The sequence below is a fragment of the Procambarus clarkii genome, chromosome 19 (genome assembly GCF_040958095.1).
Source record: "Procambarus clarkii isolate CNS0578487 chromosome 19, FALCON_Pclarkii_2.0, whole genome shotgun sequence".
NCBI classification, from domain to species: Eukaryota; Metazoa; Arthropoda; class Malacostraca; order Decapoda; family Cambaridae; genus Procambarus; species Procambarus clarkii.
Window position 1 is genome coordinate 19244893 of NC_091168.1, and position 16005 is coordinate 19260897.

The 16005-nt window shown below is 37.2% G+C and overlaps 2 protein-coding genes across 4 annotated transcripts in view; one reads left to right on the plus strand and one right to left on the minus strand.

The window, feature by feature from the left end:
• Positions 1-10766, plus strand: LOC123757490 (glutathione S-transferase LANCL1-like). The gene is given in 11 exon segments (XM_045741162.2): positions 1-126; positions 1919-2034; positions 2716-2828; positions 3428-3607; positions 4848-4996; positions 6219-6327; positions 6642-6821; positions 8018-8200; positions 8781-8918; positions 10538-10565; positions 10568-10766. Coding segments are annotated over 11 exon segments (1359 nt in total). The 5' UTR covers positions 1-76; the 3' UTR covers positions 10681-10766.
• The window catches only part of LOC123757489 (uncharacterized), an 8527-nt gene continuing 3275 nt past the window's right edge, over positions 10754-16005 (minus strand). For 2 of the 3 annotated variants that reach the window (XM_069327014.1, XM_045741161.2), the window contains exon 2: positions 12001-14848. In XM_069327014.1, coding sequence (XP_069183115.1) covers positions 13112-14836 — 1725 coding nt within the window. In that variant the 5' untranslated portion in view covers positions 14837-14848 and the 3' untranslated portion in view covers positions 12001-13111. Of the gene's footprint in view, positions 14849-16005 lie in introns of all 3 variants that reach the window. The other variant, XM_045741160.2, reaches the window with a different exon arrangement.

The following is a 16005-nucleotide window of genomic DNA, read 5'->3' on the forward strand; positions in this document are numbered from 1 at the left end:
GTCACTGCTGCTCTCGTCACTGTGGTGTGTAAGTGTTGTGGGCCGCCTCTGTTGCCTCTTGAAGCGTGTCTGGCTTATGTGTATACCTCACAAGGCTAGTATATTACCTGTGACGTGTGGCAGCTGGTGAGTGACACACTGACACTACCGTATTACCAAGATTATTGTTATGAACGGTGTTCCCTGGGCCTCACTCAGGAGAGACACCCTACTGGTTATCACTTCAACATTACTACTTAATTAGTGGTGTTATCTACCTCCCTATGTATGGTTAGGTTAGCTTGGGTTTCGTTACATTAATGCGATGTGTTATTGGCAAATATGTGAAGTATGAAGTTCGAAAACTGTTTGATTTCCCCCTACACTAGTTGTTTTGCTTCATAGTCAAGGCTTTCTGCCTTGTTTTGATAATTACTTGCTTATCCCCTACAGTTTGATTTACAGAAAACCAAATTTGTTTGGGCCGTTTCAAAGAAAACTAACAAACTATACACTTTATATTTTAAACCAACTATTTATAATATAGTACACTACTGTACAATAAAATTTATAATTTTAGAATATTGTCTGGAACAAGGGTTCACTTGGCAGTTTACAAGTAGACTATTATTGGAACTGTAATATTTTCAGACCACCACTAATATCTAGATAATTATGGAGGTGTTTGACCAGGGCGGCTGACCAGTCAGTAGTGCTCTTGTCTCCTCAGGTCACAGGAACGTTGATAGATTTGTTTTGTTCCTATTTTCTGGCTGGTTCTTTTGGCTGGGAATTTGTGTGTGGCCCCTCCCCCAGCCTGGCCTCCCCCAGCCTGGCTACGAGGTGCCTAGAGCTGGTGGGGTGGCTGCAGGTGTGCCCATGGGGGTGGTGGCCAGCTGGCAACTGCTCATTTGGAGGTCAAAGGAAGACATCAGTTTATTTTGCCTGTTTGGGTTATGAGTATTAAGGGGCATTGGTGCTTTAGCTGTTTGCTTTGACTTTACTGTATTTGGCTACCCACTGGATGCCTGACACATTATTATCTGGGGTCACTGGGTGTTGATAGGCAATCTTGCAATTGACTGTGTGTGGGGTGGGTGCCAGCACACCTCCCAAGGGGGATACCTGTGTCACCGAGCACCAGCCCTGCGGTACATTTGTCTGCCCTAAGGCCCAGCGAATTTTATTTTCTGCCAAGTGACACCGTATAGCCTACCGGCTTAAGAGTGTCTTCCCGTCTCACAGGAACGATGGGATTCTACATACGGCCCTATGCTATGGCTGCCCCTAATCCTACAATAACTACAACATTAGAATTGCTTTACCCTGAGAACACCCTGGCTCATCATGGACTACAGTATATCACTGACATAACACTATAACCGCACCTTATTTTGCCCTGTTTTCTCACAGAATATGTTATGGCTTTCTGGTACAATGTGTTGCATCCAAAGCCTGCAGCACCCAATAGGTCTGCATTTGTGTAACGCAGCTCCCCATGGGTCTGGATCCATGTAGCCAAAGTCCCCATGGATCTGGATATAAATAGAAATTTAATAGCATTTCTTACACAAATATGTGCCATGGAAATCATAAAACCTGTTTTATAGTAAAAAAATAGACAAAAAGTCTTTATTATACCATATAGAACATCAACAGTTAAAAAAAATAATTTTTCTTCATTATGTGGTAAAGTGTCACCCAGAGCATCTGGGTGTCATCACGAGAGCATCTGTTTGATGTATAACCAAGAAATGTTGAAGTGGTAGATGTCCACAAGGGACGAGGAGAATATTTGCCAGCCAAATGTTTGACATGCATGTGCTGTATGAGAATCGTGATGACTAGTATATTTTAAGATTATGCTCCCTCCCAAAGTATAGATGTCAAAATATAGATGTTTAGGGTTGATAATTTTGTTTTTTTTATTCCTTTCAAGCAGGTGTAAGATTCCCCAAAGTGCAGGCTTACTGGTAGACACCAATAGCACTCTGGTCTACATCATTGGCTCACAATTGAGGCATCTGGGTTTAATTCCCAAGTGGGACAAAACAGGTGTGCACATTTATAATAATATTAATATTAATAGTAATAATAATTACTGGAACCTTTGGCAAGCCGCTGGCTTTCTGTCCCTATTGAGGCCATTGGGGATGATGGTTCCCAGGTAGATTATGGTTTTTAAATGGCCTTTTTTTTATACAGTGCAAAACTCAAGAATGCTTTAAATCAAATAAATGAATTGTATAGCAATATAACATTTATCTCTTAAGAAGTTGTTAAATTTTTTGCCTCTGTTAAAGGCAAAAAGTGGAGAAGGAACTTCATTATGTATTACTTACACGTGTCTAATTTTTTATCTAGATTATTTGCCATTTGTAAGGTTAACAGTTGCCAAATCTTCCGCTTCACTTCTGCATTTTATGATCCCACAATTTGGAGGTCTTACTGAGATTCAAACTCAATAATGTACCATCAGATGGGGCAATTTAGAACAGATTAGGCAATTGAGACTTGACTAAGGCAATTGAAAACACCCTCTCCAGAGGTGAACAAAGGTAATGGCTACTCCATAAGCATTATAAATATATCTTGTTAATTAAACCTCGAAGTGTTCTCATTACATCAGTCTGTTCTAAATTGCTCCACCTGACAGTAAGGATCAATAAGTGATCATTGCCTTTAGCAGTCTTTTTATTTAAATGCTTGTAGATTTATTTAGTTTGTGTTTTTCAGTAGCACACGTGTTAGTGTGTGCAGGCATGAGTGAAGTGCGTCACTTCAATAATCCCTACCCTAGGGAAAGTGGGGAAGACGGTGAGCATATTTTGGATTGCACAACACAAAAGGTAATTTCATAATGTTGTAGAAATATTACAATTTCATAAATAAAATTTCATTGCATAATGTATGTATGTAATGTATGTTCTGTGTGAATCAATTGAGGATTTGTTTGACCGTTTTGCTGCTTTGTTTTCTGTGAACCCTCCAGTCGTCTATAAAGGTTGCCTGACTTTGTCGGCTTTGTCCGTTGGAGTGGCAAGTTGTCACCTGCTCCCTGTGCCTCTTTACGAGAGGGCGAGGTTCTGGTTCTCAGTAGGCCAAACAGAACTTCACAACTTATGTGACTCTTTAGTATGTAACAATCTCAGTGAGATAGTTTCAAGGGGCCACAAATGCCCGCAGTAAAAGTCTTTTCATTACATTCAGTTCTTTTTTGTTAATGTAATTTTAAATAAGACTTTAGAGTACAGTATTACAAATTCTTTCAATTTTATTTCTAGTTGGATGTTCTGTAAGTCCATAAATATTCAAATGTGTTTAATTTTTTTAAGTATGATATTCATAAGATGAAGTTGCTCTTATTCTCAACTAAATTTTGCTAAGATCAAATTACTAGTAGATGTGTGATACTGAGGATCTTAGGAATGACATAAATATTTTTCAGCTCTCTGAAGAGTACACAAGTAAGACATGGAAAAATATAAAGATGTTGTTGAATATTCTGGATGTAGAACTGTCAAAGGAACATGAAACAAGTGACACTTCAGTGTATACCGGGATGAGTGGTCATGTGTTGCTGTATCTTCATGTGGCTCGGGTTCTCAACGATGATAAGTACCAACAGGTGAGCTACAATGTTAGTGGTAAGGTTTATAATACAAGAAGTTCTCGCTTAACGAACATTTGCCTTAAAAACATTTGTCTAAATAAACATTCTTCCAGGTCCCTATGTATCCCCCTCATGCATAAAATCATTGTACAGTACAAACTCGCTGGAGTGTTCCTTTGAATTTCGTGTCAGCGTGAATGTCCGTGTTGCAGCCACATGGAGTACAGTATTGTATGGATGGTGGCTGATGCTGATGTAGGTTTGTGTGGGTGGGTGGCTTGATGTGTGAGATACTCCCTTACCCAGGGACCCTCAATAATCCACACACACATGATTTGATTGTGTTTACTGTGTTAGTGGGGTGGGGCCCTGGGCTGGAAATAGACGGGTGGGGAGGTGTTAACGCGTGAGGCCAATTACAAAATGGTGGACCACCAATACAGTGCACATGTATTTTCATTTATTAATGCAATTATACCACTACACTCTTCAAAAACAGCTATGACAGGCAGGATACTGTAATTCCATCATTCAAGGTAAATAATGTTGTAATTTTTTATATTATGTCCTAAAAATATTGGTTTTGTGAGGATCTTTGGTGGCCTGGGAACACGTCTTCTATTTATAGCATTGCACCTGTGGAAAATCTTGATTCACTTTCTGAACAAATGCTTTACAGACAGTCTCAGAACGTAACTCGTTCATAATTGGGGAACTGCGTGTAATACATAGTTTAATTATGTATGTATATACTGTATACTGTATTTATTTCATATTACTGTACCAAGGATAATACAACTGCAGTTGACTAACAAAAGATGGGGTGACATTGTGTTTGTTAATGGCAAAAGCCATTTTGTGCACCAACTTTTTTTGAAAATCATCAGTTCAAGACTCAGTGTGTGCTGAAATACATCTCTAAATTATTTGTGTGGTCTAAATATTAGAACATCAAGAAGACATTGCACAATGACATGCCTAACTAATGGCATGCTGAATAGGTTAGATATCAAAAGCTATTTTGATATTCAAGGTAACTAGGAAGATGCTGCCTATTCAACCTTCTTCAAACGTATTTTTGGGATGGTCATAGAACCCAATCAAGTTTGCCAAGCTTGACTTTCCTATGGAGCTATGTTATCTCCGTTACCAAAGTCAATTGTGTTAAACTTCTATAGTGTGTGAAATTTTTTTTAGTTGAAAATGTAATTCTTGTTTTCTTGTGTGCAACATGAGTGAATAAATTGTATTTCAGAAAGCTAGAGTACTGGTAGATAAGGTACTTCAGAAGCTGAAGAGTCGAAGACCTTCATTTTTGTGTGGAGATACCGGTCCTCTAGTGCTTGGTGCTCTCGTGTATCACAACAGCTCGCTGGAAGATAAAGTCAAACACTGTATTACAAAGTAAGTCTTCTCTTTTAGCAGTTTATTTAAATTAACTACTACATAGACTGGTATTGTAATCATTCGGTGATGATTATACAGTGGGTAAGTTGACATGAAAACAATGATGTAAGCTTCAGTAGTGCACTACTGCTTGAACAGAACTCTGCATTCTGGCAAGCTGGATGGAGTTGAAGGCATCTTGGTTAGTAGAGTGATTATTATTTTCAGTGCAGTGGCAGATAATTAAAGTCATCTGGTGAAGAGAGTCCATACATTAGCTGGAGGGGAATTAGATGTCAAGAAACTTAAGAGAATTTTAATACAGTACTTAAAAATATACTTTAAAATTTATAAATGCTAAGTACAAAATATTTGTTAAAGCAGTAAGAGCATAATAATTTTTGGTATAAATAGCTATAAATGGCAAATTTTGGATGTAACATAATGTTGGTTGCAGTTGAAGGGGTCCTTTTGAGCTGTTGCGTTAAACAGAGGCTACAGTTAAGGAATTGCGCCCAGTAAATCCTCCCCGGCCAGGATACGAACCCATGACATAGCGCTCGCGGAACGCCAGGCAAGTGTCTTACCACTACACCACGGAGACTGGTATTTTAGTGATATTTAACACCTTTTGAATATCCCGCATTTTTACGGTGCTACATAGCCTCCCCGGTTTGGTACCTTCTTTTGATACTTGCTTACTTACTGTAATGATACAAATTAGTTGCTTTCACAAGTATAATTTGTTAGACTCAAATAAATGTCACACTATTGCATATGTAAAATATAATACATCTAATTATATTTTCATGATAATAATTTAATTTTTATTTAAAGAAAAGTAAATAGGATATAAGAAAATTGTACGAGTCATGGGTAGGGTAGATACAATGTCTAAAGCCAATATGCAGAAGTTTTGGGCATAAAATGGGGAAAAAACTAAAACAAAACTAAATGAGGTCAAATACAATAATGAATTAAAATAGAGGAATATAAATAAAATTACAATTATTACATGATTGGAACAGTAAAAATTGCAACAGAATGTTAATTTTACAGCATAAACAGATGAAATAAAAAGGTTACGGTATTAAATTTTTAAATGTCATATAACTGCAGTAGTATCATATATAGATATCAACATCATTTACTGTTTCTAATTTAGATGTTATTTACGAAAACTATCTTCATACAATGTTTTGCTCAAAGATGACGTTTTTTATGATAATATACTTTACAGAATAAAAGAATTGAAAAGGGAGGTACTGAATACAAAGTCAGAGCTCCCTGATGAACTTCTCTATGGAAGAGCTGGCTATCTATATGCACTTCTCTTTCTTCAGCAAAAGGTCTGCATCTCTGTCTACTGTTTTCTTTCACATTACATTGGCCTATTAAATATGAAATACACGATTTACCACTAAATTGTTATTAGAGTATTAGTTGATACTTATGGTGTTCAAATGTATTGCTGTTATTACTGTACATTTTAATATCCTCTCTTCACAAAAATCATTGGAGCACCCCAGGGATTGGGATCAGCGTTCTGCATCTCCCAAACTGAGTGGGTGCAAATCCCCGGAGTGCTCCATTGAGTTTCATGTAATGATATTGTGATTTCCTAATGTGTATCCTCTTTTTATTTTGTTGCATATTTATTTAGATTGGGAAAGAGGCTGTTGATGATAACATGATACGGTCAGTGGTGACGGCAATATTAGACTCTGGACGTGCTCTATCTTTGAAGGAGAAGTGTGCTACCCCGCTCATGTACCAGTGGCATGAAAAGCGATACATTGGAGCTGCACATGGTATTATTGGCATATTATTCATGCTTTTACAGGTTGGTAAATATCTTTCACAAGATCAGATTTTATATCTAAATACTATTTGTTTGTGAGTGGAATGATAGGTTATAAATGCATAATCATCCTATGTACAATATGACATTAATCCTTGAGCAGTGGGTATGGAAAAATGGTCAAGCCCGCCTAAGCTAGAAAAAATATAAAAATATACAAAATAATTGTTCATTAAAGAATTATTATTTTGTATGCAAAATTTCAGAAAAAAACATTAGTGAATAGTTACACACTGAAATCACCATTGTGTGATGCATCAAATGAACAAATCCACCAGGGCTGTGACGAGGGTTCGAACCAACGTCCGAGAGCATCCAACATAGGTTTAAACCCTCGTCATGGCCTTTGTGGATTTGCTCATTAGTGAATAGTTACCTTTTTACTGGGTGGAGGCACTGAAAGGTTGTGCGGTGGCAATGTGGTCTGGCGTCTGTTAACACACGATGCCAACTTTCCTCTATCTCTAAATTGTTCAGTGTTTTAAAAGTTTCGATGAGATCTGCCCTGTCATGCCTAATTTGCAGTCTTGTTAGCCCTGAGGCCCCTCAACCATTCCTGGTATGAGAGTTGACTTATTTCTGTTATGATTTTGTCGCCTGGTTTAGTCCCAGGCAAGGCTTTGGGAGTAGAAGAATTCCCAGAAACCCCTCCAGGTAAGATTTAAATTACAGTACAGCATTGAACTGTAAAAGTAATTTTCAGTTTTTGTTTAATATTCCAGGCCCACTTATGGGAAAACTTACCAATGATTTATAAATTTAATTTGATTTAAGCTGTGTTTATTTTAATTTATTTTAAATTAACACTTATTATTATTATTACTGAGTGGACATTGATTTGTATCACTGATAAATTTCCTGTACTCAAATTTTTTTTTATTATATTTTAATCTTACCATAATTAAACAGTCAATTTATTTACTAAAGTATTAATAAATACTTTATTAATATACAGTACTGTATTAATATATTAATTTGTCGGAAATTTCTGACACCACCATACTAGCGCTTTCTTCCTTTACTCTTCATTCTAACCTTATGTGATCCTCTTTCTCTTTTACATCCCTCTTGCAGTCACTTCAGCAGTCACTTCAGCAGTCAACAATAAAAGTTTCCTTTACATGGCCATGTTTAAATTTGACTATATATCACATTTTGTGACTTGTCATTTCCAACAGGCAAAAGAACATCTTTCTACAGAAGAATTGCACGAGTTGATTCGGCCGACAGTTGACTACCTGTGCAGCTTACAGTTTAGCTCTGGTAACATGCCATCGTCGATGGGCAACCCAACAGACCGACTAGTGCACTGGTGTCATGGAGCTCCTGGTGCGGTATTCCTGTTCGCTAAAGCATACCAGGTAGTTTTATAGGACAAGTATTTAAAATGGTTTTTCCCGATTTTCCAGGTCATGTATTGCTGCTTTATTTTCAGATATAGTCAAGGTAAATAACATTTTTCTTTAAAAATTAATTTATATTTTTCAATTATTGTAAGATATCCCTGGTATTATTGTTGATTTAGAGGATGATGACCCCATGGATTGGAGTTTTCCCTGTTACACTAGACATGGTAGAGGAGGTATAATTGGTTGTTTAGCTTGGTTCTGTACAATGACATGTAAGCATTTTATAATCAGAATGGGATTATAGAGCTAAAATTACTATTGTAGATGTATGTAAATGACCCAGGTAAGGCTTGAAAAATGTTAACATTTGATAATTAGTACTATTAAATTACTTTGTTATAACAATTGTACTGTATATACTGTTTTCTATAGTAATTAGTATGCAAGAAACTGTTTGCTTAAATATGTGACATGCCATGCTTGTCTTTAAAATGCTTTCCTGTTTGTTATAGTACAAGAATACAACACTGCAAATATAAGCATTTACTGTGAAGAGCCTTAGATATGGCACATATATATTTACTTTTCTCAGGTTTTTGGAAATAAGAGTTACTTGGAACATGCGAAGAAATGTGCCGAGTGTGTTTGGGAGCGTGGGCTGTTGAAAAAAGGTTATGGCCTTTGTCATGGCTCTGCAGGCAATGGATATGCTTTACTCTATCTTTATCAGGTACGACTAATTTTCTTATGTTTGTGTGTTAATGTCCTGTATTAGTTTAGTACATTTATTATGCACCCTATACCCATCCTGAGGGTGGTAGTGAAAAGGGTTGCAGAGGCACATAATGGGCTCAGGGACTGAACCCCAAAAATTATATAGCTAAGAAAGTAAGTCTTGTGGGCTAGTTACAAAATTAATGTATATTGTTACATCAACAATGGGTTCGAGACCGACCACAAGTATAGTCTCCAAGTTAAGCAACTATATGGAGTGCTAGTGTCATAAATGATGCATTTATCCTGCACACCACTTTCCCCAACCAGTGGTCAGTGATGGAAAGGTTGCAATCTCTCACATTTACTACCTACATTCAGCAAACTGTGGATATTTGGCAAAATTTTATGGTAGTAGATCATTTTAAATTAAATATTTGCACATTTCTTGAACCTTTGTTAAAGAATTGTCTGTATTCACATGTCTTTTTCCCACTCCATCACATAGTGAGGGGAGGGCATGCGAATAATTTTGTTGACATGGATTACATTTGGTCAGGTCAACATCAGCAGGCAATGAAAATTCCCAGAGATACTTATATCCGAGTCTAAGCCGAGCAGTAGTAACATCTAGGAGTCTGCTGATTATATTGGCTGATCCATAGATGGGTGGCCCTTCTTGTGTGATAGTATGATGATAGATGGAATTACTGATGTCAATTTCACTTTCCCTCAGATTTGCAAGATTTTGTTGAAGTTCTTGGTGTATTATTACTCTAAAAGACAATCTTGCTCTATAGGCAATCCAAGGTTATACTCAATTTCTCCTTTAAAGGCAGATTCTTTGGCTAACTCATCGGCTCTAATCATGCATTTGGAGGTTAATATGACATGAACTCCACATGAATTGCTCACTAATTTCAGAACTGATAGTGTGTTAGTTATACTGCATATTCCTTTAAAATTAGTTCTCAGAATATTGTTCTTTAGATACCTTGGCATTTTTAGAGCTTAAATAGTATGATAATTAGCACAGATTTAGTGATTATACAGCACAAAAATTACCATTAATTCTTATATAATCATTCTTGATATTTTTATTTTAATAACATTCAAGTTTAGCAGGCACAGTTGACTGTTACTGTACATTGTGTGTATTTTAACATTTACAGTATTCGTCTTATATCATATGTTATAAAATTATGATATGTGGGCATGTGTTCCTGCAAAGCACATGTACAATAGTACCATACTGTACTGCTATGTATTTTGTTGACAAATATAATTAAGATGCATTCCAAGATGATGAATTAGGTTATAGATAAAAATACTTTGTGCTGCACTGTAAAATATAGTTTGATTGGCATATTACACTGTAAAACTACATAAAATAAACCATGTTGCGTGTGTGTGTGTAGTGCACATAAAATAATTTTGAAGGAAATGAACATGTGGCAAAACATGTCGGTAAACATAGGTACTGTACACTACTACTGTACACAACCACAACCATATTCACAGACATCTCGGTAGACTTAGTCCTGTAGAGTACACACCTTGGCTGTCTGCATTTTATGTTGAGCAAGTAGAACAAAATAAGAGATTATAATAAAACTACTGTTTATACTGATCCAGGTGACAAGGGATGCAGTGTACTTGTATCAGGCTGCACAGTTTGGCAATTGGGGTCAAGAATATGGCAAACATGGCTGTCGCACACCAGACAGACCATTCTCTCTCTTCGAGGGATTGGCAGGCAACATTCACTTCTTAGTTGACCTCACAAACCCAAATGAAGCAAAGTTTCCAGGATTTGTAGTGTAGTAGAATTAAGATACAAAAACAATAAAGGCTGTGCTATTTGTTAACTTTATTATTTCTTCCTAGATATATAAATTAAAACCAGTACAGTATATTGCATATGAATTATTGCATGCACCTCTTCATTTTAATGCACATGTTCTCCTTCCTAGTTTGTTCTGTTTTATGTTACAAAGTACAATATTTGAAGAGCCTTTACTGTATGAATATAATAATGAACATAAATCACAAATATCTCCTTGCTAGTCTAACAAAGACTACTTCATTGTATCACACATACCATATTGTATAATTATTTTATTGTACTTTAATTTAGAGTGAGTCGAGGTTTCTTGAAATAGGAAAGTAATTTTTTCTGCTTGACATTTTCCAGTTATGTGAAATTGCAATTGTACCCAGAGAGATTCAGACCTATCCTGTGATATCCTATGTATGACTATGACTAGACACGTATGTACTGCTTGACCATGACAGCTTAAAAAAAGAAAAGGATGTCCATAGAGATGTCTCCATTCCATGAGGTTTCTTCGAGGTTTGAGGGTCTCTACAAACAACCAGAGGTTGTACCCCTAATATGTGTATATATATTATACACATACAAATATACAGTTTACTTGTATATATATTATCACATCACATCAGCACAATTGAAAGAAGCTAAGAGTCAGTAATTGGGCATTCACCTTCAAAGTTGAACTGTTGCTTATTCTTGTAGCATTCAAAATTATTAATTATTTTTAGTTATTCCAGAAATGCTTTGTATACTAGTGGCTTTTTTTTTTAATATGCATATACTATGGTAATAATCCTAAGGTGTGGAATGACCTCCCAATTGAGATTAAAGCTATACTGTACTTCTCTCAACCAGTTTAAGAGAAACTAAGAAATACATATATGTACTGTAACAAATAAAAAAAATTTCATTCGTCCTAAACAAGTTAATGCGTGTTGTGCTATTATTGTGTATACAGTATTAAAGTAGTGTTGAAGCTTCAGGTTCTATAATAAAGTGCTATATACATGCCTCTCATCATTAAGTAGCTCTTAAAGTTAGACCAGGCACCAGTTCATAACTAGGGGAGAGCTTACATTAGACCAGGCATCAGATCATTAGACCAGGCATCAGATCATTAGACCAGGCACCAGATCATTAGTCCAAGCACCACATTACAACTGGGAGTGCCAACATTAGACCAGGCACCAGATTATCATGGAAAGGGAGGAGGCATTTTGTGTGGATGGGACGACCATATACCCAGGGTTTGAACAAGAACAACTTTAACTGATTTGTTTTATATTTATTTTATCGTCAGTTTTACTCTATATATTTTCTGAGTATTGTTTTACTAATACTATAATCTTTTAAATCTAGGAATTACATTTCATTACATTAGTTTTTAAAATGCATTTAATATCCTTAACATAATCTTCATATGAATGACATTTACTATCACTACAATGTCATAATACCTATCTGTGTGTCTACTGGAAAACTACAGTTTAATAGGCACAGCTGGTTATCATCTAGCTTTATGTATCACAATGTTGCAGTCCCTAAGCCAAATAAGCAATTTGAATGGGTACAGGAGTAGCTAAATTCATATGTTTGTTAACAGGCTGGGGAGCTTTACCTTCCCATAGTTCATGGTAAGCTTTACAAGTTTTCCCTAGAACACAACCTACTAATCGGTTAAAAACCTGGTCCTCAATTACTACTGCGTGAACAGGGGGCAAACTGTTAAAGATTGGCACCCAGTCAATCCTCCCTGGCCAGGACTCGAACCCAGACCATATCGTTCGCAAGGTGTGGGGCGAGTGTTACCACTACACCATCCGAGACTTGATGGCTTTGGATTCTTGAGCAAACTACCACCATCCCAGTAGCTGATAGGTCCAAGGACCCTGAACAACTAATCCCATCCAAGTAATTGGTGGGTCCCACCAACCCGAGATCACTGAGCAAGCTGGTACCATCCAGGTAGCTGGTGGGTCCCACCAACCCGAGATCACCGAGGAAGCTGGTACCATCCAGGTAGCTGGTGGGGTCCCAGATCACTGTGCAAATCTAGTCCTTTGCTATTTTTAGTTTTACAGTAATTTACAGAACAGTAAACAAAATATTTAAGAAGGCAATCTTGCATAGATAGGAATCGTTAAAGCTATACTGGATAATAATAGAAATACAGGTACAGTAATAAGTAATAATAAAACTAATATTGCAATGTTAATGTTGTGTTTTTATCTGTTATAAGTAACGGCTAACAGCTAACTTGCACTTGTATGATAATGTGTTTCCAAGATGCTACCAGGAGAATAACTCATCACACACAAACATCAGCATCACCATCACTTTTAATTTCACCACCAACATTACACATCTCCTGAGATTCAGACATCAATATTATTGCACTCCTCAACATCTTTAAAAGAGCAACATACCTGGGAATTCTCCCTCTCACCCAAGATCATTTCATCTATTAGTGATAAGGGGCAAAATGCTTTAGATCTCATACTCAGTTCATTTATTTTATGTGTGCGCTCCACCAAAGCTATTGCTCCAGAAGTCAGCTCGTTTTCAAGGTCATGCACCGCCATCTTATTTATCATGATCTTTGTTTCCAACTCCTTTATTTGGCTCTTCAAGTCATCATACCTTAGTTTCTGGTTGTTGTCAATTCTTTCCTCTGGTATTTCAAAAACAACATATTTTTCTTTCTCAACCTTATGGTGTGCCAAATCATGGGAGCATCCATCACTCTTGCATATACCACGGGATGAAATGGGGCATCTTGTGCTTGTTTTCCTTTTTAAAAGACCAACAGTAAGTCCAGCAGTTAAACCAACAACAGTTCCAATGCCTCCACCAATTGCAAGTCCAACTGGACCACCAAAAATACCCACCTCTGCTCCTAACAGTGCTCCGGCACTTACTGCACCACCAACTCCTGTAAAAGCTGCAGTGCCAACTCCAGTGCCAGTTCCAGCCAATGCAGCAGCTATATTGGTTGGGTCTTCACAAAAATTGATGCAAGTTTTTTGACAGATCTCACAGTTATGGGCATGAAATCCCTCGATAACCGAAGACTTTTCTTTTTGTGGATTCATTTCAATTTTCGTACATGTGATTTTTTTTGTTTCATCTGCAGTTTTGCTTAGTAATTTTTTCTGATAATTTATTGTGTCAATCAGCACAGCAGTTCGTTTCACAGTGAGTTTTAATGCAGTTTTTGTTTCCTCAAGGAGCCTATACTCCTGCAAAAGGTTTCTTGTCTGTTGAAGGCTTACTGAAGTAGAATTCAGTAACTCTTCAAAAAATCTGGAATACTCTGCTTGCATCTTATCCCATCTATTTTGAAGAAACTTGGGTGTTTCTTTTTGAGATGCATTATCAGTAAGTAGAACATACAGAGGCCAGTTGTCAAGTTGGTACACGTTGACAAACTGGACTTGGGCGTGCCTCGCCACATTTGCAACTGCACAAGTGTCATCTGAAGCAAATGTAGCCAGAAGCTGTGTTATGTTGCTAATATTACTTCCCAGGACTGAGGTAAACTCTTCTAGCATTTGCGACTGGTATGTCAAAATCCCGTTTTCATTTGCCTTGGCTACTAAAGCAACACAATTAAGGTTATCAATATTGTACTTGTTTCCCAGGAAGATGGCCAGTCTTTTAATGGAAACTTGATTATGAACTTCTCTGTTGGCAACAAGCCCAGGTGTATCTATCAACATATAATTACACTTCAGAGGCATTCCTGTTTGATAGTAGACAATGTAGGCTGTAATATATTCTGTCCGACTCTCTACTGGAAGGAGATCGTCTCGTTTAACATGATCTTTCAACTGGAGCCTAAAATTATCCTCAAGGTTGACACGAAAGAGATGGTTAATCATGCCATTGATGACTGTGGTCTTGCCAGCCCCCGTCTGCCCCAGCAGCAGAACTGACTTAATGGGATCCTCATTCACAGGTCCAATGGCCATCACTTGTATTTTGTTGTCTTCATCCTTGTGAATGAGTTCTGTTCTTATCTGATATACTGTAAGTACATCCTTCTCTTTCACTACTGAGGAACAGCTTCCTATCAAGTTCTTCAGCCAGGGATTCTCCATCTTGACATAGACCTGAAAATATTCTATAATTAATTATAACATTTTCATTACAAATAATACAATGGCACATTATATGAAGATATTAAGTATAAACAATTTATAAGGTGCCAGACATATACAGAAAATATTATGTATCTATGCCCTTATTATGTAAATAATAAGTATCTAAGTATATAAAATTATGTATCTATGCCCTTATTATGTAAATAGCCCAACTATTTACTCGCTTCAATTCATTACAAGGTGTAACCACTGCAGAGGTGTCTGTCACAACATTAACATTTTACTCTCTTAATCTCTCAATCTTCCCCCACTCTTTTATACATTGTTCCACTCTTCCCTTCCACTCTTCCTTCCATGATACCTCTACCTTATGAGCCCCTTATTTCACAATTGTACACCCTTCTCACTAAACAATTATCAGGCATTCTACTAACGTGTTCGTAACAACTAAGTACTGTATATTCCCTGTATTTCCCCACATTCTTAAGTACTGTATGCAGTCCCCGTGGTGTAGTGGTTAAGGCGCTCACCTGGCGTTTCGTGAGCGCTTTGTCCTGAATTCGTATCCTGGCCAGGGAGGCTTTACTGCGTGAAAATCCTTAACTGTAGCCTCTGTCTAACCCAACAGTAAAATTGGTACTTGGTTGTTAAACGATTTAGCGGGTCGTATTCCAGGGAACATAGGATTAAGGACTGGCCGGAAACGCAATGCATACTAGTGGCTGTACAAGAATGTAACAACTCTTGAATATAAATAAATAAATAATAATAAATATTGCTCTTCACTCACTCCACATTTAATTCCATTATCATTTTCAGTCATGCTGTTTCTCTCATCTACTTCCTTAGTAGGCATCCATCAGTCTCGGGAGACTATGGAGTTGTGCTCTGGTTGTCGGTCTGGAGTGGCCTCTCCAGGGTGCAATGCCAGGGTAGGTTGATACAAGGGAGAAGCTGTCACCTCATATAGCAGGTCCCCCCTCTCCACGGTATTTAAAGTCTCCAATGGAAAGGTAAACATTAATAAAATTGGTTCCAGTGCCATCGCAGAAACTGTCAGGAAAAGGTTGAAGGCAACAACAAACTGCCCTAGGGGCTCCAGCTCCAGAATTTACCTCAAAATTGGTAAAAGAAGGCACAGGAGCTCCAAACCCAGAGACCATCGT